The sequence below is a fragment of the Mercenaria mercenaria genome, chromosome 9 (genome assembly GCF_021730395.1).
Source record: "Mercenaria mercenaria strain notata chromosome 9, MADL_Memer_1, whole genome shotgun sequence".
NCBI classification, from domain to species: Eukaryota; Metazoa; Mollusca; class Bivalvia; order Venerida; family Veneridae; genus Mercenaria; species Mercenaria mercenaria.
This window is the reverse complement of record NC_069369.1, coordinates 59,369,296-59,397,037: the sequence shown is the minus strand read 5'-3', so window position 1 is coordinate 59,397,037 and position 27,742 is coordinate 59,369,296. Positions and strand designations below refer to the sequence as shown.

The following is a 27,742-nucleotide window of genomic DNA, read 5'->3' as shown; positions in this document are numbered from 1 at the left end:
TTAATTTCTAAAATGGACTGGTCATCATTCAATTTGGGCAATACCTTTAATGTTTTGGTCGCCACTGAAGTATAATGTATAACATTCAATATGTTGAATGACAGAAATAATGCTACTAAGACTGGAGTGTTGTTTCCGATTTGTTTTATTGAGATATGAACTGGCTTCAACACTTAGTGCTGAAACACAAGACAAAACAAACAAAATACAAGAATGTAATAACCAATTTGCAACCTAAATTCATTTCGTTTTATATCAAAAATAAAACAAGAACTAGGCAAACATATTTTTCTAACTGCTTCTCAAAGAACAAATTGTCAAAAAAGAACTTTTACATTTGCCAAACCTAAAATAGCTATCAAAAGTTGTGTAAAAAATCCTACCAAAGATAAATCAAAAGAATTTCATCTTTTTTCATTACAAATAGAATGGAGACTTCATTATGACATTTGATGATGATGAAACATAAATAATCAAACCATTCATACTCTTAAAATATAAAAGTATTAATGATTCACCTCTTATATAACACAGAAAATTATAACCTTTCAAGTGTAAATTGTAGTTAGTATTGCATTTCAAAAAAAATTCTAAAAATAGCAATGTCCTTTACATAAACATTCAATCTCTCTAAATCGATTTTGTACATTTTCAATTAAACTGAAATTTGATTCCTTATTGAGAAAATATCAAAACATTTATTAGGCAAATTTCCAAATATGCGTTACTGAAATAGATTGCGGAGTAAAGAAACAAATAAGTCAAGCATCACTTAACGTTACATGAAGACAATTGTACAAAAAATCTTTTGACAAAATAAACAGATTTATCAATATGACCCTTAAAAGCAAAAAGGATGTTTTCCATAAAAATTCTAATTTTACTTCCAAACTCACAAATCTGTGTAATAAACAGAAACATTACTATCAGAAAAAATACATTTCATATCAGAAGGAAGTAAAAAAACAGAAAAATCTGAAGAAAAATGTTTTCAAGGAAATGACTGTCTAATATATGCAGACCTCTGAGTCTATTACATATACATCTATACTCATGGCATGAATATCCAGAACTCGTTAAGAAAATTGCTGCAGTATCATTTGTACTTGAAACAAGGACAAAAAAGTCATTACAACACAATGGAATATGTTTAAATACTATCATAGCACTGACCATTAAGCATTTCCTATGTTAGATGAACTAGCCTTTTCTGTGTTAAATGAACTAACTAAATTTTATAACTATTATCGACTGGTATAAAAACATAACATGCAAATACATGACTAATCTATTTGAATTGGTTATAACATCAAAGAAAGATATTACTTTCTACCTATAAAAAGATAACATAATGGTCAGTCTTTTATGAAAGCATTTACACTATCATTCAAGAAAGCACTTAAAATTTCTTGAAAAAAAAACAAGATCAGCAATTTCAAAGTAAATTTAAAGGTGCAATTATGGTTCCATACATTTATATGCAACAACAGAGAAGAACGAAAGTAAAGAAGATGGATATTTGTTTGTTTAAATACAACATGGAAAAGATTTCAACCTGCCATAAACCAGATGCAGTATTTCCACAAGTGGCAGACACACATTTTGATCTTGCACACCTGCATGTAAAAGAAACACATTTTCTTTTTATTTTAGTTTTTAAAGATTAACATTTTAATAAGGGCATATTTCACAGTGTTTTGCTAAATATGATTCTATATGAATGTGAGATTAAGATAATTTCATACACCTACACGTTCAAGTGTTTCAGTACCTGTGAAATCATATCTGATAACCTCACTGTGAAATTATCATATATAATCCATATTGTAATATATGAAAACCATGAAATATAAAATATCAAATGTTACCATAGTTACTCTGACAACATCTTTATCTATTTTAACTATTTTATACCTCCAAATGGAAGGAAGGTCTGTTCGATACATATACCATATTTTTCCTTCCTCAATATACCATGTGTCTTAAACATATATTCAAAACTCAACCTACAGTCCTAGATTAAGTTATGTTTTTGTATAGCAAACAAAGGAGAAGGGATTGGGATTGTCATTTCATTTGCCTGTCACTTCTGTAGTTCAATAAACAATGACACTGTTAACAAAAATACTTTTGCTCAATTAGACTGTTAAAACATCACAAAAGATATCATAACTGGAAACGTAAATTTGTTCCATACTACTGAATAATAAGTTTGAACAACTCTCTCAAATTGTCATTTTCCTTCCAGCAATTATGAAGACTTTTCACTAAATTGACTTCTAAAATTTCACACAAAATTTAGTTCTTCAAGCCCGACAAAATCCCCTTTAACTCTTCTCCTCTGCACTTTTTAATCTTAAGCGCATCTCAAGATTCACGAAAAAGAACGAAATTTTCGGTAAAGGTTAGTAACAGCACAGCAGAGAAAGAATATAACAGATACAAAAGTTTGAAATCCTTAGTCTAAGAAAAGACGTTTGTCATTAAATGTCTACAACACTTTCAACTTTAAAACCTGCTATTTCACTTCTTAACTTGAAACCATTTGAAATACTGTTCAAGAATGTCCTAATTTATTCAAATACATGCCAAAAATTAGAACATCATTATAAATGATCAATTCTTGGCAAAATTATGCATTTTAGTAGCCTTGTACAATTTTGATAATGGGCATTAATTGATTTTAACTATAGGTATAATTAACAAGAGCTGTCCGTAAGACAGCCAAGCTCGACTATTCGAAATATTGTCACAGAAGCAGGAAATTATTACCCAAAATGTTAAATATCAAAAGAGTTTTAAGTTCGAAACGGGACATAATTTGACCAAAATGCATATCAGTTATGGGACTTGATGCTATCAACTAGTTTAATAACCCCGAAGAAACATGTGAAGTTTCAATTCCATATCTGCATTAGTTTTGGAGATAGTAACTTGCATGTAAAACTTTAACCAGAATTTTCTAAGTCCAAAAGGGGGCATAATTTGCTCAAAATACATGTTAAGAGTTATGGAACTTGACCCAGTGAGGTTGGTAACTGACCTAGAAAAAGAATAAATAAGTTTCAAAGCTATATGCCTTTTGGTAATAGCTGTATGTACTTGTACGCAAAACTTTAACCAGGATTTTCTAAGTCCAAAAGGGGGCATAATTTGCCCAAAATACATGTCAGAGTTATGGGACTTGATTCTATCAACTAGTTTTATAACCCCGAAGACACATGTGAAGTTTCAATTTAATATCTGCATTAGTTTTGGAGATAGTAACTTGCATGTAAAACTTTAACCAGGATTTTCTAAGTCCAAAAGGGGGCATAATTTGCTCAAAATACATGTCAGAGTTATGGGACTTGGCCCAGTGAGGTAGGTAATTGATCTAGAAAAAGAAAAAATAAGTTTCAAATCAATATGCCTTTTAGTAATAGCTGTATGTACTTGCACGCAAAACTTTAACCAGAATTTTCTAAGTCCAAAAGGGGGCATAATTTGGCCAAAATACATGTCAGAGTTATGGGACTTGACCCAGTGAGGTAGGTAATTGATCTAGAAAAAGAAAAAATAAGTTTCAAATCTATATGCCTTTTAGTAATAGCTGTATGTACTTGCACGCAAAACTTTAACCAAAATTTTCTAAGTACAAAAGGGGGCATAATTTGGCCAAAATGAAGGTCAGAGTTATGGGACTTGGTGCTATCAACTAGTTTTATAACCCCAAAGACACATGTGAAGTTTCAATTCAATATCTGCATTAGTTTTGGAGATAGTAACTTGCATGTAAAACTTTAACCAGAATTTTCTAAGTCCAAAAGGGGGCATAATTTGCTCAAAATACATGTTAGAGTTATGGAACTTGACCCAGTGAGGTTGGTAATTGACCTAGAAAAAGAATAAATAAGTTTCAAAGCTATATGCCTTTAAATGATAGCTGTACTTGCATGCAAAAACTTAACCAAGGTGTGACGCCGACGCCGACGCCGACGCCAGGGTGAGTAGAATAGCTAGACTATTCTTCGAATAGTCGAGCTAATAAAACTAAATTTAAAAAACAGTTAGAACTTAAGAAGCAGATTTTCAGTAGAATAATGCAAGTAGACATTCTGATATAAAAAACACGAGTTAGGAATTATATGAGCCGTGTCATGAGAAAATCAACATAGTGGCTTTGCGATCAGCATGGATCCAGGCCAGCCTGCGCATCCGCGCAGTCTGGTCAGGATCCATGCTGTTCGCTAACAGTTTCTCTAATTGCAATAGACTTTGAAAGCGAATAGCATGGATCCTGACCAGACTGCGTGGATGCGCAGGCTGGTCTGGATCCTTGCTGGTCGCAATGCCACTATGTTGGTTTTGTCATGGCACGGCTCATATAGACTTTGAACAGCAATCCGAGGCAGTCCTTTAGAAAGAACTAGGTCAAAGAGAGTATACAGAGGTAAAATTGTTAACTCTGAAATTCTGAGTACAATAGTCACCTCAGAAAGATAAAACTGACAAAACAGTGGTTAAATATGAAAGTAACAAATTTAAAATTTCTATGATCTATACATCCAAAATATGTCACTTTACTAAGAGTAAGTAGGTATTAACACTGATAAAATACTGCACTCTTTTAAAATTTTTAAATGGATATCTTCGATCTAATACATATTTCATGCCCAATAAATCATTCTGCAAGTCTTACATTCAATGAAACTTACATTCTTTAATAAGAAATTTCTAAAAATAAATCTTCCATCCCTAATGAATATTCAAATATTCAAAATAGTACCATTCACATGCATATCCGTATCATATCAATTTATCAAATTAATGTAAAACAGGTTTTACTTTTATGCTAAATTTCATATTTCAAATATATAAACAAAATCCATAATAAAATCAGAAAAAGTGCAAAAATAATAAACTGGAAAATCGCTTATATAATAAAAAATACTTCTTTTCTATATTATGAACATTGTAATTAAGGCACAATTTGCAAGGATTTAAATTGTTACCAGGTGACATGCGTATGGAGATAAATCATAGTCTTTGTACAAAAGATATACATTATTTACAAAGTAAAAATTTACATATATTTACAATTATTATTATAAATAGGTCTGTAAAAATCTCATACAAACTAAAGGGTTTGTAAAACAAAACAGCTCCCAAACAATTTCACATTTCTGCAGAAAATGCATATATTCTTAACAAATATACTAAAAATATTTACTTAAATCTCTTTACATGTTTGATTTTATTAATTATTGTATAGCATATTATCTAACTATTGTAATATTTCAAAGAACAACTTTTATTTAATCGAGTATATTGCCAGTCTGAAACCGCGGCAGAACAATTGTCTCCCTTGTCATATACTAACCACTTGCTTTTAACCCTTACCCTACTAAATTTCTATAATGAACTCATCCATCTTTCAATTTGGACAGCACCATTAACTGTTAAAATGAGTGCTTACCAAAAAATACTGACTGAATGGCAAACAGTGCAAATCATGATCAGACTGCAAGAAGTGCAGTCTGATCATCATCTACACTGGTCGCAAAGGCAGAATCAATTGTGTTTAGCATGATAAAGGGTTAAGTAATACAAAGCTCCACTTTATGAGAAAATCCAGTATTAACTAATTTTTGTCAAAAAATAACTACTACAGTATACTGTTGTAATACTTTGTCATTTGAAAAATAATTGTTAAAACATAACAAGGTGTAAATAATCAAGTCCATTTGAGACTAACGAAATGTTCTAATAGAAAGGAAGGTCCTGGGACATAAGCTATTTCTTTTACTTTTTCATCAAAAGGTAGTATTTGTTGAATTTAAAAAGAACTGCAAATAAATGTTCAGCTGAATTTGTTTGTTTTTTTTTTCTGACATAGTTGCATCTTTTAGTGTAAAATTTTATTATAAAGTTAGCTGCTAACACATTTCTCATAAAATAGTTTTATATGTTCTAACTGACATAGTAATGGTCATTCATTATGATGCTATTAGGTACAAATTTCTTCTCAGCTTTGATTCTGCAAATATTTCCGAGTCGCAAAAATCATAAATATTTCCATGTTTCAAAACTAAGCACCTGTCCAGTTTTTATTAATGTCACAAACATGAAAGAGATTATGAAACTCTTAACATGGTTCAAATAAACCAGTCCTTTTTTATACTTATGTATAATTTTGAACGTCACTGAAATAATGAAATTATTTACACATGAATTCAATGAACAATGCCTTAACCGCTGTTTGTAACAATTTCACACCAGGAAATTAGAAAGTGTTTATTTCCATTAGTGTCCAGTATTCAGCACTCTTTTATAAAATATTATTTCATCTCAGAATCAGCTTGTTTGCACAGTCAAACTTCCAGCACAACTTAAGCACTGTCCAGCACTCTATAATCCTTCAAGCACACTGATTGCAAGTTTTCAAATAAATCTAATAATTTCCAAGTCTGACTAGATTTCATTGTTAACCCCTGTTTGCCGTGTTAAAACTGTAAATATTTAAGTTGCTTATTCCAGTGTTTATAATCCTGTTTCGATCTAGATAAAATCCTAGTGTTGCATTTCAGAGAATTCCTTCAGTCATTTTTATCCACTGTTTTCGTTATTAATCTGTGTTTTTGCTGTAATTTGTTGCTAACCAAACAGTTTCTACAATTCAAGTTTGATGAAGAAAAAACTGGCTATCAACACAGGCAACGGGGGTTTCACTTCACAAAGCCTTCCTTTTGGCTGATCCTGGTTCTCGGCTATGCCTCGTCAGGTAAGATTGTAATACAAAGCCTCCTCTCAGGCCATCTGTAGGTTTTAGGTAAAAGTAACTGAAGAAGAAAGTATAAATACATTAGATCAAGCAAACTGTTAGCTATTATCTCTTATATCGGAAAAGCATCAAGTTAATTTCTTTATTTGAAGACTAGTTATCTTCAGAAATTTTTAACAGCACAGAAATTATTTTGGCATAATCTAAATTGTGCCAAATATTTCAAAATACTTTATTTCAAGCGACTACATGTACATGGCTTTATGCCTACAACTGTTCTAACTATATTTTCTCAGAGTATGACAATGTTTTTTTCTGTTCAATGTTTATGAAATTTCTTGCAACCACTGAAGTTTTATTAAGAAATATTTATAACTGTAAGAACAGGCATTCATAAATTTTATTAAAATTTTACATACATCTTCAGGATTAGACAACTCTTGTAGGTCTATACACATTTCTTCAATGAAATCATCAGCGAGTAAAACTTGTAACCATAGGCCATGTGCTGCAAACGGGTGCTCTTCATCAGCTATTGAGCCGTTTACACTAGGTGATACAAGAGTGATTGCAGAATCGTTTGTTGCACTCATAAACGTAAAATGTCGCCCATGCCGTAATCTTCCCCTGGAAATATGAAATAAAATTGTTGGAAGACAATTCTGAAAGTAAGAAGGTGCATAAAAAATCTCTTGAAATACACTGACTAACATGAATGATAGAACAATCTGTAACTCATGGCATATCTTTGTCTGCTTCAAAGGTACAAATCTCAGCAGTATGGAACAGACACAAACAAAACAACGGCAATGCACAATAAGAAATTTTTTCTACTTTCTTTCCGATTCACTTGGCCACAATTGGAAGTTTTCTCACATATTTTACAGACCAGAGAGCTTTATTAAAATATATAGAGTCAAAACTCTCTTAATCAAATTGGTACAGATACCCTTTTTAATATGAAATTGCTAGATCAATTAGTATAAAAAACAGAACTTTTAAGGCAAAGAAGTTTGCAGTTCTTTGAATAAAAGTATATTATCCTATATAACTTCTTTCTTACCTCAATGCTAAAGGCAGCAATGACGCCGCTTCAAGATTAAATTTGAGATGAACATATTCCAACGTTCTTGTCCGTAACAACTCTGTTGGGGCATCTGAACTTTCTGTGCTGTCAAATGAATTTTTCCTTGATCGTGGTCGACTGAAAAAGATACCAATTATTCCATTATCATAACAAGAGTGCAAGAATGTCACAATATACGCCCGTCACAGCAAATTTCTTTACTCTAGCACCTGTATTTGCAAATGGAATTTTAATTTTGTGGTTGTTTAGTAATAACTAAGTGTTTTGTTTTCTAAGTCCACAAAAAAACTCCTTACCAGGTAGAGATACCTTAAAATACACCTAAAATTGGAAAGTAACATCTATGTTGTACCACAGAAAAGTGGTCTTGGTTTTTCCCTACAGTCAATTATAAAAAAGTTACAATATAAGTTATTTATAGTAACAACTAAGGGAAGTTAATCTTAAAAAAAAAAAAAAAAAAAAAAAAAAAAAAAAAAAAAAATTGTAAGTCCTCACAAAAATCTTTACCAGGTAGAGACTGGTCAAAATACACCTCAAAATTGGATGTAGCATGCATGTTGTACTACAGAAAAGTGGTCTCGATTTTTCCCTACGACTAGTAATGAAAAAGTTACAATATAAGCTATTTATAGTAACAACAAAGGGAAGTAATTCTAAAGAAGGGAACTGCGCATGACACTTCGTCTCATGATGGTGTATAATTGTGTCAAGTAACATCAAAATCCCTCCATGCATGAAGAAGAAATGCTTCGGACAAAGTCATTCTTGTATCTGACCTTTGGCCTCTAAGTGTGACCTTGACCTTAGACCTAGGGACCTGGTTCTTGCGCATGACACTACGTCTCGTGGTGGTATACATTTGTGCCAAGTTATATCAAAATCCCTCTAAGCATGAAGAAGAAATGCTCCGGACAAGGTTTTCATTCTTGTATCCTTTGACCTCTAAGTGTGACCTTGACCTTAGACCTAGAGACCTGGTTCTTGCGCATGACACTCCGCCTCATGGTGGTGAACATTTGTGCCAAGTTATATCAAAATCCCTCTATGCATGAAGAAGAAATGCTCCGGACAAAGTTTTCATTCTTGTATCCTTTGACCTCCAAGTGTGACCTTGACCTTAGACCTAGGGACCTGGTTCTTGCGCATGACACTCCTTCTCATGATGATGAACAATTGTGCCAACTTTCATCAAAATCCCTCTATGGATGAAGAAGATATGCTCCGGACAAAGTCATTCTTGAATTTGACCTTTGACCTCTAAGTGTGACCTTGACCTTAGACCTAGGAACCTGGTTCTTGCGCATGACACTCCGTCTCATGATGGTGAACAACAGTGCCAAGTTTCATCAAAATCCCTTCATGCATGTAGAAGATATGCTCCGGACAAGGTCTGTGGACGCCGCCCGCCCGCCCGCCCGCCCGCCAGGGGCGTTCCCATAATACGTCCCGTTTTTCAAACGGGCGTATAAAAAGGAAGTATTCCACAACAAAATGTAACAAAAAACTTTGCTAAAACAATGTGTTTTTAACAAGATATAATGAACAATGCTCATATAAAATAATGTGCCCTATTACATCTTTTTTATAAATGCTGATCAAATGCCAAAGTAAAATATGTGGAAACACTTAATTGAACAGAAAATAAAATTTTGTATTCTTGAAAAAAAAAGGTTCAGCAGAAGATGTTATACACTACTAGACAGAAGATGTAACAATATACTTAACTTTTGTTATATAAAGACATTAAAATTATTTTAGTTTTGAACTCACTTGAAATCAGCAATATTTGGACGTAGATCTGAATGCAGCCCTCTTGACAGTGTTGCTTTGATTTGTTCTGATTCTAAAACGATATGAAAGAAGTAATTAAACAATGTGACTGAATATCATTAATCAAATAAGCAATGCTTAACAAACAAAAAGGTTCTTTTTTGGCTTAAATTAAACACACAACAGAGGACTATAGATATAAACCAAGTGCCAAGTTTGAGCTATGCCCCTAAAATTCAGGCCTCAAAGAACAATCATAAAACCCCACTGTGAATATATAAGATCCTGAAAACTTAAAACAAGTTTACAGGGTACCTTTAAGATTCAAACTCACCACACTGTCATATAAATAGGTCTTAATAAAATGTATAATGAATTAATGATACCAAATTGTATACAAAATATAACAAAGAAATCAACACATTTTATGAGAGAGGTACAATGTACTATACATTCAAATACATGTACTTGTGTGAGGCTATAAAATCATTTATTTTTAAAATCAGAAATAGTTTGTCAGATAGAATATTCACCATTTATAGTCAATTTGTGAAAAATATGGTCAATTTGTAAAATACAATAGACTGTTTTAAATCACAATAATGGCAATTCATTATAAGTATTTATTCTTGTGAATATCATCATCCATTCTAGTAAAACTAAAGCTCTCATGCAAATGTTTGGTTTTACAGTATCTTAGACACTAGTTGGTCTTTTTTTCTGATTGTAAATGACTCTTGGTATGAACATATTAACTCCTGGAGGGTGCCAAGAAATTTCTGTATATAATTTCTTGCGTTCTTGCTCAAAGTGTGGATTTCGATTCTTGGGAGGTCTAACATTTGCCTGCTAGGATGTCCAGGGGAGCCTGTTTTACATAAAGTTCACCTGTGTAAGTTCCCAACTCCTAGATTATTAATTAACATATTAACAACTATTACAATATTCTCTGAATTGCTAATGATCCCCCTGTACGTGCTAACAAGACCTCCAGAGATTGACGTCAGTTATGAATGCAGGGGTTAACTATTGTCTCCTCCGTGACAAATAACATCAAGTACTTCTCATTTCAATTTCCCACAGATATGAGGGTTAATCACAGGACCTGTAACTAGACTTACATCTGCAAATACATGTCTTCATCATGCAGGGATCATTCCTGGAATTCTAACGAAGAATTATTGAGCACTTTAGACCTCCAGACAGATCAATAGCGGACTTCATATTGCTTGCCCCTTTTGATATAAATAGCAATATAAACTTCAAACAGGATTGATAACCCATAAGAAACAAGTAGATTTATTGACCAAGTCACAGGATAATAAATAAAAGGAACAGCCAAAAGATGGGAGTGACATTCTTTGAAACCAATGTCAATAAAATATCTATGTATCTAAATTACCTAATATAGACAGGTGTCCTCTCTCAGCATCGTCTTCATCATCGTCAAACCCGTCCTTGTCATATAAGTTGTCTCGGTCATTCTCACCGGGCTCTTCCCAGGAGCACTTGCTGTTGACGCCACTCAAGTTTGAACCTTCTGACTCAATACCAAGATCAACTTTCTCCTGCAGACTGGGTCCATGTTCAAACAAAGACTCGCCCCGCCTCATATCAGTGATCAACCAGGGACCTCCCGCTCTACAAAAACCAGGAAATAAATAAGCTGCATGGGTCATTTTGAGAAATCATGCAGATAAGATGGTTGTGTAATTTTTAATACCAAAAATGATAAATATAACATTAAAATTCTTTCATTGCAGAAATCTTTAAACAAACTTGAAAGTCACTGATTTATAATTTTAAACTTTATCAACTTTCAACAACATATCATTAGCAGCATCAATTTATAACTCACATTTTTCAAACATTTCTGAAGTATCAGAGCTCTAACCTATTTCTCTTCAAGACAGTAATAACTTCATCAAAAACTTCTACGGAAACAAATTAATAAAGAGCTGATCTCAATTAAATATCATTCAAATAAAATCAAACTTACGATGAAATAGATCTGAGAAGTTCAATAACTCCTGGACCATTCCAATGCTGTGCTGCACGTAATTCTTCCGTGCAAACTCCAACAATCTGTGAAATAGAAATGCACATTTAAAACTAGCTGCAAGACATCAAAAATGTGTCATAGTCAAAGGCAGGATACTGGAGCTCTTTCAAAGTAATTTAGTAAGCTTTCATGTTTTTCTGACTTATCAATTAGTCTTAATTAATTCAACAGGTGCTTATCTCTCAATAAATAAATGCCAAAATCAGACCTATACATGTATACCTACATGAACATTTTCCCATATTACAAGATCATTAAAGGACAAAGAATAAAAACTCCTAAAAAACTGACCACATGACAAGGCAAGGTACAGTCACCAAAGAGAATTTTGTTTATATACAAAAAGCTATAACTTTGGTATGAACACAATGCATATAAAGTGGTTGACATATTCCTCAAATATGTTAAATTCGGCATTGGCAAATATGCCCATCACTTCCCATTTCATCAGCAAAATTGTTAATACCTGTACAAAGCACACAGGTCCAAATGGGGTGGTGATTGGATGCAGCTGAGGGTCTTCTGCCATAAGCATGTGTTGTATACGTGATTCGCTACCATCTAGCGGGATATGCCATGGCACATGGTCTCCAGCATATACTTTGTTTTCTGGAAAGCAAGAAAACTTCATGCACCAAACTGTGTCAAAATCCAAAATACATCTATGGCATGAAACATGACAATTTAAGGTAAGGCATTAATTCATAAAGCATCTGCATTCTGACATAGAGTGAAATTTAAACTAAAAGTCCAGATTAAATACTCCTTTCCTTCCAAGCTGTATTTTTAAGCAAAGCTGATGATTCAAAAGTAATTTAACATTTTGGAATTAATTTTTGAATAAAGCAAATAGCCACCTGTTTGAAAAACATATCTAGAGAGTGCTTGCATCAGTGTTGCTGGCCATGTTGGTGGGTTAGTCTCTCCAGGCTCACGCTTCAGTCTGAATGTCAACTCAAAACCAAAACCACTTGGTCCATCTGTACCTTGACATCTGCAAATACACAGGACATACCTCTTGCATCTAATTTAGACAATACACTTGACTGATTTACTTGTGGCAGGGAAGCTTGAAACTTTTCATGAAGGACTTTCGAGTGCTATCAAGACAATTTTTTAAAATGTGTTACCCGTATATAAAATCTGTAGTAAGATTTGAACGTTAGCTCCTGGCAAAATGTTTGGGTATGAGAACTACATAAGAGAATGTTATATTATGAACCTGATTATATTTAAATCTGTGTTATAAAAAATCGTAAGCTTTTAAAGACATCACGACCACCCTAAATGTGTACATGCCTAACTTCATGCGGAAACAATTTCCTTTTTGTCAATACCTTAAGACAGGCCAGGGTCACTTTCACTTATATACTGTATCAAATTTTGTAAACATTTTTAAAAGATAAGCTAGGAACAAACACACCCTTTCAAAATGTTCAATATCATTGCATGGCCAGCAGTTTTCATGACCTTACTATTCATTATTTATTTCAACTATTCAAATTTAAATGACATTATGTACTTTCGCATTGAAATAAACACTTCAAATGAAAATAATTTTGGCACTTTAAACAGGTATCATATAACTATGGACTAAACCTAACGGTAAATGAATCTAAATTGATTACATGTAAAGTTAGGCTACAATTTTAATGCAATAATTATATCTGGGTGTAAAATTACTATAACAACTAATGTTTCTTCATGTTATTTAAATGCCTTGTTATATATTATGATTGTGAGCGGGACAAGTGTCTTGTACCCCTGCCAGATTTTGTCAAAATCAAACAATACATACATTTCAATCGATACACGATTGTTTTCATTTTCTAATCTTTCCATTGAGTAAATTTCTTTACACAACAAGTTTCCGATTTCATGAGGTAAAGATTTTTTAACAGTTTGTATGACACTATTTTTCATTGTTGACAACAGTTTATTGTTCCAAATCAAGCATTTTGGAATGCGGCCATATATCCCACCTTAATCTATACGTTCAATTTGAAATCTTCCTTCTTTAAGTAGAATGTATCGCAATTTTGATCAGCCATTTTAACTTTTTAAACAGACGTTTAATTGTAATTTTGCTTATATAATGAAAAATCTGTACTAATAAATATATCATATGATCCTTATTATTTACAATTGTCAAAACAAACTACATTAAGAAGACCATTTAATGCTCTTTGATAAATTTCTTATCCATAAGATTTAAATACTCTGTCAATTATAATCAGCCCACTATTCTGTGATTAAATTTAAGAGATTCTGATAGATCTATCAATATTTTCCTTGTAATCCACTAAGGCAATTATAAATTTAATTTCAAGGCAATTAAAATTATTATTCCAATGATTAAAGATATCTTCATTTTATGATAACAAAAAAATTTATTATTCTAAAATAAAGTAAATTAAAGCATGCCATAGCGTCTCTTTTAATCGACAAATTCAATCTTTAATCTCTCCTTACGCAAAAAATCTAGAATGAGAAGGCATAGGGAGGTATGAAAATCTAAATATTTATACATTCAGGCCTTCAAATTTAAATAAAGAATACATATTCAATTGATAGTGTAATATCTAATTAATACAAAGATAATGCAGCATTTATAAAGTAGTCCGATTTACGCAAGCCCCCTAAGGACTGGAGACAGGCCAATACACCGACTCGGCAGTCTATAAAATAACCGTCCTATAATGATACAGCAAATAGTTTTAATCAGTAGGCTATCATTTATTATGTACAAGATGAGTAAAATATAAATATAAAGACTTTGCAATGGTCTGTAGTTAAGGTAATGATACTGCCTTAAACAAGCAGAGGGGGTCCATAAAAATGACAGTGACTCGTATAATATCTTTTTTTTTTTTCAAATTCCTTATTTTACGTGTACTGATTTAAAGTCTCTAATATGACACCTTTTATTATGATAATATGGAATTGTTTTTAAATCAAGAAGGTTCTATTTATTGTATTAAAAGATGAGTAAAATGTAAATATAAAGCCTTTGCCATGGTCCGTAGTTACGAAACTAATACCCAATACGTATAACTATATGGTCATGCTGTAAAAGGTTATTGACTAACAAACAAAGGAAGTCCGTAGAAATGACAGTAAATAGTATCGTATCATTGTTTTTACCCAACTGGTCATGTACTGATTTATTTTCATACAGCAAACGGGGAAATACAAGTAACTTTATATATGGGATGACTAAATAAAAATTCAGTACAATATTTACAATGAAATTGCAATTCAAAAATACATTTCATAAGTTTAAAAGTTTCTAGAAATATTTGGAACAATACTGATATTCAACTGGCATCAAATCAGAATGTTCTATAAAAAAAAAAAAACATTCTTAAATCACTCCTACGCACTGTAAGAACATAAAAAGTTAAGTTACATGTAACACATATAAAAACAGCTAATGAAATAACAGCCTAATGTGTTTAGAATGGTATATTTAATACACTTAATTCACAGTAATGATACTTTTAATCAAACTAATCGCAAAAATAAACGGCCCATCAGGTATTTCACAATCTTTTTTTTGCTAATGATATCCCATTCCAATGTAATATTCTAAACTTATTATTCTGTGTCTACTTTTGCAACTTATTAAAATTAACAAACCAGCCTAAACCTCCTACTTAAACACATTTTATTTTCTCAAATGGCTTTGAACATATTAGCATAACATCATATTAAATTATTTTCTCTTCATTTATTTTTATACTTTAACTGTTTATTTCTTAAATATCAGCGTACAGTAAGAATTTCTATATCTGCTCACAATAATATATTTTCTGGTATTGACAAATTGTAACCTACCACATAGAATGTGAAAAAAAAATCAAACATTTACCCTAAATGGTTGCATGCCCCCCACAGACTGGATTAAAATACTTTGGCCTATTAAAGCCAAGTGCAGCATTGATGGATTATATGGCAGATTACCATTTAATTAATCTGTACCTGTATCCTGTACCTATAGCCTACAGTTATCTCTGTTTTTTTTTTCAACTTTTTCTAACAAAGAAGCTTGGTACTATTTTGCAAAGCGGTATTCAAAAATGTAATATTTAGTTATTTGGCTTAAGGAAAAAAACATCAATTACAGATTTTTCATTAATAATGTATATCTTTTGACCCCTCAACTTTTCTGGCTATTTTCTTTTTCCTCTTTTTCACTGTTACAGATCATTTTCTTAATTGCACAGGCTCCTAGTGGGGAAATACGAACATAATAGCAAAATTATTTCAAATATCATCGGCTTATGATAAATACTTGCCCTTTTATCCCTCAACAGCAACTTTTAGAATCTTATAAAGGGGAATAAATAAAGAATTCCCTTACTCATGAACTCTGCCATCGCCATGGAGATCTGACAGGCCAAAGCTGATGTAGTGCCAATGTGGGGGAACCCCTTTGTCTGGGTCACCAGGATTGGCATACATACTGATGTAGTCTAATGGATCTGGACCACCCAGCCTGAAAAATAAATAATATTTTGTGTGTTTAATAGTATGTTAATAAATTTTACCTTTAAAGTAAAACAAAAACAACAAACACAGAACTTTCACTGAGCCACTGACACACACTTACTTTCTGAGTACCTCTGACATGCTGACCATTTTATCAAGCATTAAAATATCAAACTAGTTTAAAACTAATCATTTTAAACTATTCAAAGACAAACACATCAGGTGGGGATTTGACACCATTGGCCCCTTTTAATTCTAGTGTTAATGCACAGAACAACTTAATTGAATATAAAAAGCTGATTTTGATAAATTCCTTCATTTTACTTTAAAAGTACAAATTTCCCATTACGCACTCGACTTTATCAATTATTCAAATATTTTTACAAAAAATTATGTCATGTGAATGATCTAGTACTGAAGTCTTACTTTATCTGTGAAAAGTTAGTTTACCCCATGGGTTGATTTACTCAAGATGTAATAGCTTTTTTTTGCCTCCTTTCAATTGAAATAAAACAGTCAATTTTAATACCGAAATGTTTTATGTGTTTCAGGAAATGTGAGACTACAAGACAAATTGGAGGTCAATATCCAGCTTCAATAATTCTTAATAAAAATGTATCTGCAACAGGGCAGAAAGGCAAACGTGCACGACTCCAGGGACAATTATTTGGCAGAATTCAGTGTAGACACTGTGCATTCTTAATTTTTGCAAAACAAAAGCAGAAACAGCCTCGAGAAAAAAAACAAGGCCATTGCTACTGATTTCAATGATCTTTTGACATGAATTATAGATAATGGTACCGTCAATGGAGTTGTAATAATGTTAAAATGATGTAGCCTACCACCACCTAAGAAGATCATTGTATGGAAAGCAATTAAAACATGACCCCCTACCTAGCGTGTATTATTGACCTTTGCCCGATTATTCCGCCAGCCCATGTTTTGTTTCTGTAACAATCAATTCAGATCACTTAAATAAACATTACTATAATAGGAAACCGTACTGTTAGAACAATATGCTTCCACTTGAAAGAGAGAAAGGTCATTTGAGCAGTGCCATGAGAAAACCAACATAGTGGGTTTGCGACCAGCATGGATCCAGACCAGCCTGCGCATCCACGCAGTCTGGTCAGGCTCCATGCTGTTCGCTTTTAAAGCCTATTGGAATTGGAGAAACTGTAAGCGAACAGCATGGAGCCTGACCAGACTGCGCGGATGCGCAGCCTGGTCTGGATCCATGCTGGTCGCAAACCCACTATGTTGGTTTTCTCATGGCACAGCTCATTTCTTGATTTATCTGCAACCAAAAAAAGTCCCAACAAGTCCAGTATAATAATGCAGGTAACTTCAGTGTAATAACGCCTTAAATTAATCAGATGGAAGGCAAAGTTTCATCTCTTTGTCCAAAACTGGAAGAACGGCAAACTTGAAAAACTTCAAAAATACACATCGACACACCCATTCATTTTTTATACAAATTATGTTGACTAGCGATCATACTTGATCTATACATATGTCCTAAATGAGATTAAAATCTACCATGGGCAGTGAGAAAACTCTTTTATCATGACAGTCTTGAAGGGGTCTAGCCTCAGGGGGCTGACTTGGATAAACACGGTCACTAATCCATTTATGTCTCACAGTCCATGGTCGTTCACATTCTACATTCTCCCCACTTCTCTTATTGAAAGATGGTAAGATTTTCACCTTTACAACCAATCTGTTTACCAATTATTTTATGCTGGCAGTCTGCAGGGGGCAATATAGTGGATCAACTACAATAAACACCCAATAACTAAATGGGGATTATTTATTCAATCTAAAGAAGTGTACAGTCCAGGAGGGGTATATTTTATACATTAATTTGCAGCATTTTTCTTTCCCAGGGGAAGCCGATTATCCATAATTTCAATGCAATCAGGGTGCAAGAATCTGCGTTTTAACACTCTGATAAGATCAATGCTTTCATTACTGAATTCCTTGATTACAATATATATTCAAATTTGCGCCTGAAAGTCTTCACTACAAGCATGTATGTATTTAAATACAACCGATTTTCGCAACTAACCTGCAGTACCAACTACTGAAAAACAGAAACATTAAGAATTCACATGCAATGTGACAAGTTTTAAATGTTTTTTTATATTCACAACATTTTTTATATATAGATCTAAAATTTTATTTTTGAAAATTAAAAGAATATTTATTCCATTTTAAACTATACTTGCTTTTAGAAAATAAAAATAAAATTGGAGCAACGGTCTATTATTTCTTTTATTCATGTCATTAACCTTGAAATAATTGTTCTAGAATACTTTTAATATTTAACACTAATTTGGTCCATATTAATACCTTAAATTTCTTTTTTAAACTCATCTGACATAGTATTTCTTGTAATATCATCAAACTAAGTGCAGATTTAAATGAAAGGAAACTTTAAATCACCACCAATAAAGACACACTCAAGAAGTTCTGCATGTACCCCCTCCGAGCAAAAAGTTCATGAAACAAAGTTAGAACAAATACTTTAAATATTAAATACAAATTAATAAAATACGGTTTATCACTGGTCAAAATCCAGTCTGTATTAAACATCATGATAAATAGCATGTTGACAATGGAGCAAAGTAAGACGAAAACTTTGGCTTCTTTACTCCTGCGTTGTCTATCAGGTCCCCCGCTATGTAATATTATAGACATCATCTTTATAAAACAAACACCTTGCCTAAATAGCTCTTGACCTTCACCTTTCCAGCTCTTACAAAATATTTTCAATACAAAAGGTCATATCTTTAAATGCACTTTACATCATCAACAATCTTTATTAGAAATCCTGGTACAGAACTATTTACATTTTTTTTGTTAAATTTTTAAACTGTCATATATATCGTATTAGCCCTCCCTTAGTACACTGATGAAGGAAACAAATTAAATTTATTATGATTCTTCATTAATACTGTATATTTTCATTTCTATCAAAGCATCAAATTGCCTCTGCTTTTAAAATCATGAGATTCAAGCCCGTGGATTTTTTAAAGAACAATAATTATTTTCATTCAGCAAAGTACTTTTAATCTACATGATTGTATGTTTTTGTTACTCTGTTCTTTTTTCATTTTTATTGGGACTGCATTTTTCTTTAACCCTTATCATGCTGGACAAGACTGATTCTGCCTTTGCGACCAGTGTAGATCATGATCAGACTGCACGGATGTGCAGTCTGATCAAGATCTGCAATGTTCGCCATTCAGTCATTATCGTTTTAGTAAGCACCCCTTTTAACAGTTAAATAATGGTACTGTCCAAACTGAAAGATGGACAAGTTCATTATAGAAATTAAGCAGGGTATTATAAGGGTTAAACATCTGCAGTTGTTTCTTGGTAAAGGTGTATCTTATTAACCCTTAGCCTGCTGGCGGCAAGTGACCTTGCCTTTGCGACCAGTGCAGACCAAGATCAGACTGCACGGATGTACAGTCTGATCATGGTCTGCACTGTTCGCTATTCAGTCAGTATATTTTTAGTGAACACCCCTTTTAACAGTTAATGGTTCTGTCCAAATTGAAACATGGACAAGTTCATTATAGAAATTTAGCAGGGTAAGGGTTAAAAATAATTTCATACTCAGCCCCTTTAAAGCAGATCTGTATCTATTTCTTTACAGATGGCTCTGGTAGCAGATACTTCAAGTTCTATTATAAAATTTGGTAACAATTAAAACTTTTTATTATTTATGCATAACTTTGTGTTCTTATCTGACACTACCCTCACAATTACTCATTAAATATAATCTAAGAACACATCTGTTTTAAAAGCCATCACTGAGGAGGCAAAAAAATGTAGGCCTAAATTCTTTAAGTTATACAAGAACACTCCAATTGATCATCAAATTTTGTATTATGAAACATTCCGATCAGAACACCCCCTTGGATGGGAATACTATATGACATGATTTAGTATTCCGTGTAACCGAGTTTTGATCACATATAGCGTTTCTTATGGTATGTTTCCCACAATTCCCATCTAGATCGCGACAGATCATTACAACCCCACGGATGAGATGTGTTAACAACGTGCCATTCATCTTCCCATACTCCTCTGTATGCGCAAACTTGAGCCCCGTTTTTCTCAATGACTTGCTTGCAGATAAACCGCCCTCCCACAATGTCAACTTTGATACTATTTTACTGTGCCAGCTATTATTGTACCATATTTTACGATCCATCAACTACACAAAAATAGAACCGAGACAATGTGGGTAAAGCTATTAATGGTTTGATTTAAAAGCATTTTTTAAGCATACTTTATCAAAAAATGTTATTACAATTTGTGTATTCAATATTTTTCCACAATTTATGCAAATTGCAGTAGAAAATGATGCTAATGGGGGAACTAATGGACATAAAAATATCCTGAATCAAAGAAATTATGAGATTTCATTGTTCCCTTTCAAAATAAAACATATTCACAAATTAATTCACCCCATTATGTTTAGATATTCCCCTTTACCCAAAACTTTCCCCTGAAAGTTAAAAAAACCTGATTTACACAAACTGACCTGGTTAAAATTTCAATCTATTCCTTAGTGACTTAAATTTGGACTAACTCTGTTAACTTCTTACATCTTAAAACTTTAATTGCCCAACCTTATTAAACTTTATAGGGACTTTTTTTTATTTCAAATGAAAATTAACAGCAGGATCATGCCAGTTTAATTACCAAAAAAGTCTGACAATTAATGAAGCAATGTCTATTGTAAAATTTAGCTTTTTTTCAGAGTCGGTCATTGAAACTGTAATTTATTACTTTAAACAATAGAAGAGTCAAAATTGTTACGAACATTTTAACAAAATCTGTATCAAATAACATTTTAAGAAAAGATTGAATGGCAAAAAAGTCTTTCAAAATTTCTGACCATTCTTTCAAGCTTGGAATCGCATGACTTCCCTAAAATGATTTCCTTTCAACAGCTGGGTATACCTAAAAATTTATAAACAATTCATTGAAATCTGTTGTTAAATCTTTTCTCGTTTCACAGCACTAATTTTTCTCAAATTACACCCAAAGACAATATGTCAAAATACCTTTTTTTTTTCATTTTTACTGGTACTTGAAAGTTATAAATTAAATATTATTCTTTATGCATTTCACTTATGTAATAACAGGGTGTTTTTTTCACTCGCCCAGAAGGCGTCTTCCTCACATGATTTTTCTAATCATACAGTTTTCCCCTAAAACTGACTTTCCATTCCCCTTTTTCGAAATACCGAGCCCACAACACATACACAAGTAACAAGCCCAGACTACTGACACTCTTTAAGGCAAAATTATCTAAATAGTAATCTATAAGTAAGAAAAGAAGTTATAATTCATATTCTTAAATAACATGCAGATGGCAACAAATTACTTAATATATAAATTTACAAGACCTAGCTGTAATATCAGTTTTTTACATTTTTTTTTCTTGAAAAGGAAGAAATTATATCAAAAGCACTATTAAAGATGATATATATTTTTACACTATGTCATGCTATTAACTTAAATATATTCCCACATGAAGTAAAGTAGAATCAATAAAGAGCCATCCCCCACACGGAGTAAAATCGCGTCCCGACTTTACTAATCTTCACCCCCACCTAGTCAAATAGTCAATAAATAAACAACAAAATGCAAATAATTATATCAATCTCTATTATACTAGAAGGCTGCAAATATTCAGTATAATTGCAGGCATTTTGTTCATGAATGGTTCACTTCACCACACAGCGAGAACTTTCAAATAGCTGGTGAAAAGGGGAGCGAAATAAATTTAGAGAAAAAAACTCAACTTTTACATTAAAGCCACTACAAAAAGACTGATTCTTTTCAAATCAGGCATTTTGTTGTTTGAACAATATAAATGTATAAAAGATTCCAGTATCTTTCATTGTACCTGCTGTCAAAAACATAAATGCTTAACATTGTAACCAGCTGGTACATAAATATATTGAATACTCAGTATAGCTATTTAAATATAATTCTACACTGTTCTTTAAGTGTTTTAAAGAAATAAAATTCCAACTTCAGAAACTTCTATCAATATACACACAGGGGATATAACAGCAGAAAATATATCCCTGCTAAGTTTCATGGTGATAAAAAAAATAATATCCTGAAACCCTGACTGTATACCAAATCAAGCAATGTGTGGATGATTTGAAAATCTGTGTGAATTAGACTGTTAATTTGTGGTGTAAACTTCACAAAGTGGTTCAAGCCAAAGATTTGTGAATTCAAATTCTGATGAGAGAACATAAAATTTCTAAAATATCATAACAACCAAATAAGATCTAATTAATGAAGACACATTTTCTTCACACTTTCCTTAATAAGTGTCTAGGTGCTTAGGTGATAATGATTACACGAGGCACAAAAAAAGCTGAAAATATCAACAGTTAGTACTCTGTGTATATACCTTTACTGAGTTCTGTATGTTTTTACAGTTCAATAGCATGAGTCTCAAAAACACATGCGGGCTAGAATATTAAAAGACACTGAAAACTTGTAAGACTGGGATGAACTGAACTCGATCTTTTGGGAATATCTTACAAAGCAAAAAAAAATTTTGTTTAAAAAGATGCGATCATAAAAGGAAAGGAGTTTAAACTGATAAACAGTCCTTCATTAATCTGGATGTAGCAAAGTCGACTTAGAACAAAAAGATTATACTTATGCAAGAAAATAAAGCTTGGCAATGCACTTAAGTAAAGCAAGGTTTTTTTTTATATAAAATGCAAACCTGTAAACTTACTATATTATGTAGTGTTTTCTGATTTTAATTTTTTATGGGCAACCCTAGAAAACCCCCAAGATTTAAATTGTTAGGTAATCTAAATTCTAATGGAAAACAATTGTAAATTATTCACGATACTAAGAGTTCAAATAGGTATCCATTAAATTACTACTGCACAATTTTCTGACAAATAAAGCAGTAAAAAATAAAAATCATTGGATAGAAATAGCAGCGCACTGTCGGCAGATAGAGAAGATATGCACTATTTAATTAATTGCACTTACCTGCCCTTATGTTAGCGAATATAATTTTAGTTTTGCTCTTGTTTCCTTATTGTATTTAGTTTAGCAGCTGCATTTGATGTAAATTTCTTCATGTGTTACGTACTGTATCATAACTGATATTCATATATACTTAAATCTTTCTTAGCGTATCAAGCATTCATGTTGTTTAATAGAGATAGGCAAACAGAAACGTACTTTGCAGTTCTTTTCAAACATATTTCAGATATATTTTTTTTTTATTGGGTTGAATGTCGAACCGACACAATTTTAGGTCATATGGCGACTTCCCAGCTTTGATAGTGCATTATACAATAACAACTGACCTTCCGTAAGCTAGCTGGATGGCTTCCTCACATGAAAAATTCAACGCCCCAAGTGAGGCTCAAACCTACATCGATGAGCCCTGGCAAGTGATTTGAAGTCAGTGACCTTAACCACTCAGGCAAGGAGGTCCCCATATATAAATAAAGAAGATATCATAATACCTATCATAATAAGGAGTTGCCAAATCATAACCCTCTATATATTATATGCAATTCAGGGTCAATACCTACAGAGATCCCTAATTACAACCAAGTATATATTGTTACCAGCTTACCTAGGCATTTTTAAACTGTACAAGTTATGAACTTATGAAAGTTTGTCAAAATCAGAAAATATATAAATTAATGGAATATATTACACTTTTTTTACCTTTTTTCATTTGTGTAATTAACCTTTAGCATGCTAGATAAATTGTCGTTGGAAAGTCTTTGCTAAATGTAAGTTCATCATTTGCTCAAATTGAAGAAATGCGAGACAATAGCTTGGACTATCAACGCCGATTATGGGCTTGATCGTCAATTTGCAAAGGTGTAAATTCGCCTGCAGCAGCTAAGGTTATGACCCAAAGTACAATAGCTTATAGCTGTAAATCATCATGTAAAAATCAGACAGTCCATCTGTCTCATTGAAAGCTTCTGGGTGGTCTAAAAGCTGGTACCGAACGGTAAAGTTGGTTTTCATTGTTTCAATCCTGGTGCTTATTTTATATATTGGGGGTAGGCCCTATTTTTTTTTAAGACAGACTTTTGGAGTCTTATTGATAGAATTTCAGACTCCTGTAGTTATACAGTGCTTTAGAGTACATGTATAGAGGATTGCTAACAAACTTTTCCTGCATTTCAATTCAAAGAAAATAAATTTAGTAGTTTCTTCCTGTATACCAAAAGAAAAGTGCCTATTCTTTTCAAAACATTCAACTTTTAATGAAAATTCATTTGTGTTTTTCTCTCCTTGCCATTGTTAACATACACACTAATATAGTGTGAACAGGATAGTTTTGGCCATATTTCAATAATTAGTCCTAACCAGGGCTCCGAATTTTTGATAACGGCAGATCGGTATCCGAATCGAAAATCCTAACATCGGCACTAACCCGACCCACCGACTTCCCAATTGTAACAATATTTGTAAAACGTGATAGAGTAAATGAAATAAGCAGTTCATGCATAAAACTGAGTTACTGGTCACCGCGAGTTCCATACAATGAAGACAATTATTCATGTTTTGTTCTGATCGTTACTTTGTTTAAAATTTCGGATGATTTCGAGTCCTGCAGGATAAATTGACCGGCATAGACACGGAGTACGAACTAGTCTAAAAGCCAACGCACGTGACTTTGTACCGTAATTCAACGGCAAATACTCTGTAATGTTTCCTATTCTTTGACGGAATTCTATAAATTAATCGTCAAATGTGATTACAACGACACATACTTACTCTGCTAAACAGCTCAGTATTTTAAGAATACTCTGCCGTGGACCGAAATGTGTACGTTATGTGAACACTAGATCGAAATTTCCCGCATATTATAGTACCCAAAAGGTCATGCGGGTTGGCCACGGATATTTCATTTCACTTACGTTGTACTTCAATAAGCAACTACATTTTATAAAGTTATATGTTCTCTCCAGATGTAAACAAAATTTCATTTTGAAACGTTTTTTTAAAAGACCAATTTGATAAACAGCGCCACTCCGGTTTTCTTTATCATTCATGTTTGCCGGCCCATTTTTTTTCTTTTTCTTTTTGGTACAGTCGGGTTTCAAAGACGATTTTCTGCACTTGTTTCAACTGGAGCCCCAACAAATGAATCATGTAATTTTTTCAAATCAAGTAATTATAAAAAATACTTTTATCGGTTTTCCATGTGATGTCTCTTTAAATCAAAGACCTATAATGTACATGATTAAATGCAGTGACCTTTTGTTTTTTTTCCCGTGATCAGACATAACCTTTTGAAATAAACCATTCGTCGGATTCTAAATAAAAGAAGTGAATCCCCGTCGAAATGATTTGGATCCAGTCAGAAACATTTGGAAACCAGTCAAAAATGTTTAATGACATTGCAGTCGGCCGGCTGTCTGCAAACATTAAAGGATGTGCCGCGCGAGCGCTGATTGCGTCACGTGCTAATTATGGACTGATTATCAAAGTGACAATCAGACCGATTGATACGTTTATTGATTATCTGAGGGTGCGACCAACAATTTCCTGCTTGGCAGGTGGTCGTGTATTGAGATATCAGACCCAAATTTATACTTTTCTCCATTTTTACAGGACCGATTTTTTTCTTTTTTCACTTCACGAATCGGTCTGAAAAGTCAAAAATCGGTCCAAAACCGACAAACCGGCAAATTTCCGAAGCCCTGGTCCTAACAACCACATCAAAACAAACTTTCCAAGATTTTTTCACTATAAATCAGAAAAATTATGCATACTCTTTTAAAGAAAACATTCAGCTTTGTAAATTTCTACCAAATATTTTTTACTCTGATGTTTTTACAAACACACTCATTCAGTCAGTACAGGATAGCTTTCTAAGTACTGTACTGTAACGTAATATGTCTTGCCGACTAAGGACTTAACATAAAATTTAGGAAGTGTCTAGACAGAGGTCCAGTAATCAATATACTTATACTATTATGTACTGTATTACCACTGTTTAAGGTATTTGCTGGTTAAAGTTATGATTAGTTGTCATAAAGTTACTATTTATCTTCACTTTTTTCTCACTATAAACATTCATGACTAGAACACTTATCCAGTCTCACTTATCCCGACATGATTTCATTGTCTGATAACTTCACTCTATGTATCTCTCTCTCACCTGTTGACTAACAATCCGACATGCACTTATTTCCTGCCTATAACACTCGCGAGAGGGGTTGGCAGTATCCAGATACAGATAGATAGTTGACATTATTATGTTTTTTGTAAATATTTTATTGATAATTAGCTCTCACTCTGGTTTGGGGCATATTGAATACGAAACTTGTAACAGCGGTTTCCGGTACCGGGTAGTCACCGCTATTTAATATACTCAAGCAGTAAAACAAATTAAAAACTATTAATGAGCACAATCCATGACTTAAATACTAAAGAAAACATTAAGTTTATTATTTTAATTCATCAGTCCCGAGAAAAAACAAGAATTTGATTAAACCTTGTGATTACGGCAAACAGTGCTTTTCCAGGGATTAAAAAATTACAAGTGAACTTTTGAAATCATCTCTCATTTTTAAAGATAAAATAAAGTCTCCTCTCCGTAAATACCCTTCTCAGAAGTCATAATTTGATTACCGGACAGGGCTGTCTAGAGGTCCAGTTACCAGACCCATAGCCACTGGCTAAAATTTATCACATTTCTGTCAATAAATTGAAAATAGCATATAATACAATATTGAAAGATGATGTTTAGAAGATTTATACTGTATTGAGTGATAACTCTGGCAGAGAATATTTATCAGTTCAAATGAAATCATGACAACTGACAGTTTACTTGGGTCGAAAATGTTTAGGGCGAATACAATTTTCATTTACTAATTCGGTCATTAGTTTTCGGGAGACATAACCAGAATTGATTTCAAATGGGGTGAACTTTAACACTCTATATAAACCATGCTGTTTCAGACAAAATATTTCGTTCTCTTTGATCTTAAATCAAGCCAATATTTCCCCAATCAACGCAGTGAACTTCTTTGTTTACGTACCAAAAATGGCTACCAAAAAGACACAAACTAGAAAAAAACTTTCTTACCAATATTTTACGAGAGCTGTAACTTGTAACGGATTTGGTTGATCTTGATATAATTTCCGACATGCTGAATAAATAGCTTCTAATCCTGGTGGAGTCACTGGCACCTGATAATTCTGATAATTTGGTGCAAAATAATTGTCTCTATCATCCATGTTCGCTTGGTTGTAAGGCATTTTTGATACTGATCCGTTTATCTCCCTCGCGGGCGCACCTGTCATTACAGTATTCGTAACAATTCTATTTTTACAGCAAATGTCGACGCTACACAATTATATAGTCACTGTTTGACTAAATTTATTATTCTCTAATTTTAATTGTAAGAAAAATGTATTTTATTTTCTCTTATGGTCTAAGGCATTAAATGTTTTATATATGTACTCTCAGTTCTTTCGAAATATAGAACAGCCGCTAATTGTGTATTGGCCACCC

General features: G+C 32.8%; 1 protein-coding gene across 1 annotated transcript; it reads right to left on the bottom strand.

The window, feature by feature from the left end:
- Positions 1-127: 127 nt before the first annotated feature.
- Positions 128-27,691, bottom strand: LOC128559539 (suppressor of fused homolog). Its single transcript, XM_053551510.1, has 10 exons — positions 27,314-27,691; positions 16,049-16,183; positions 12,543-12,679; positions 12,152-12,294; positions 11,623-11,708; positions 11,026-11,264; positions 9,624-9,696; positions 7,827-7,967; positions 7,183-7,390; positions 128-6,821 (listed from the first exon to the last, which is right to left on the bottom strand). Exons 1-10 carry the CDS (start codon positions 27,529-27,531, stop codon positions 6,750-6,752), a joined length of 1,452 nt encoding a protein of 483 aa, XP_053407485.1. The 5' UTR covers positions 27,532-27,691; the 3' UTR covers positions 128-6,749.
- Positions 27,692-27,742: the final 51 nt, after the last annotated feature.

What these genes read in the sequence shown, in the direction of transcription:
- LOC128559539 (XM_053551510.1), bottom strand. Translation starts at nt 27,531, where the DNA reads ATGACAGGTGCGCCCGCGAGGGAGATAAACGGATCAGTATCAAAAATG. An exon ending in GGCGATGGCAGAGTTCATGA is followed by an intron (nt 12,680 to 16,048) that starts GTAAGGGAATTC and finishes GTGTATTTGCAG; the next exon opens with ATGTCAAGGTACAGATGGAC. An exon ending in TAGATATGTTTTTCAAACAG is followed by an intron (nt 12,295 to 12,542) that starts GTGGCTATTTGC and finishes CTTGCTTTCCAG; the next exon opens with AAAACAAAGTATATGCTGGA.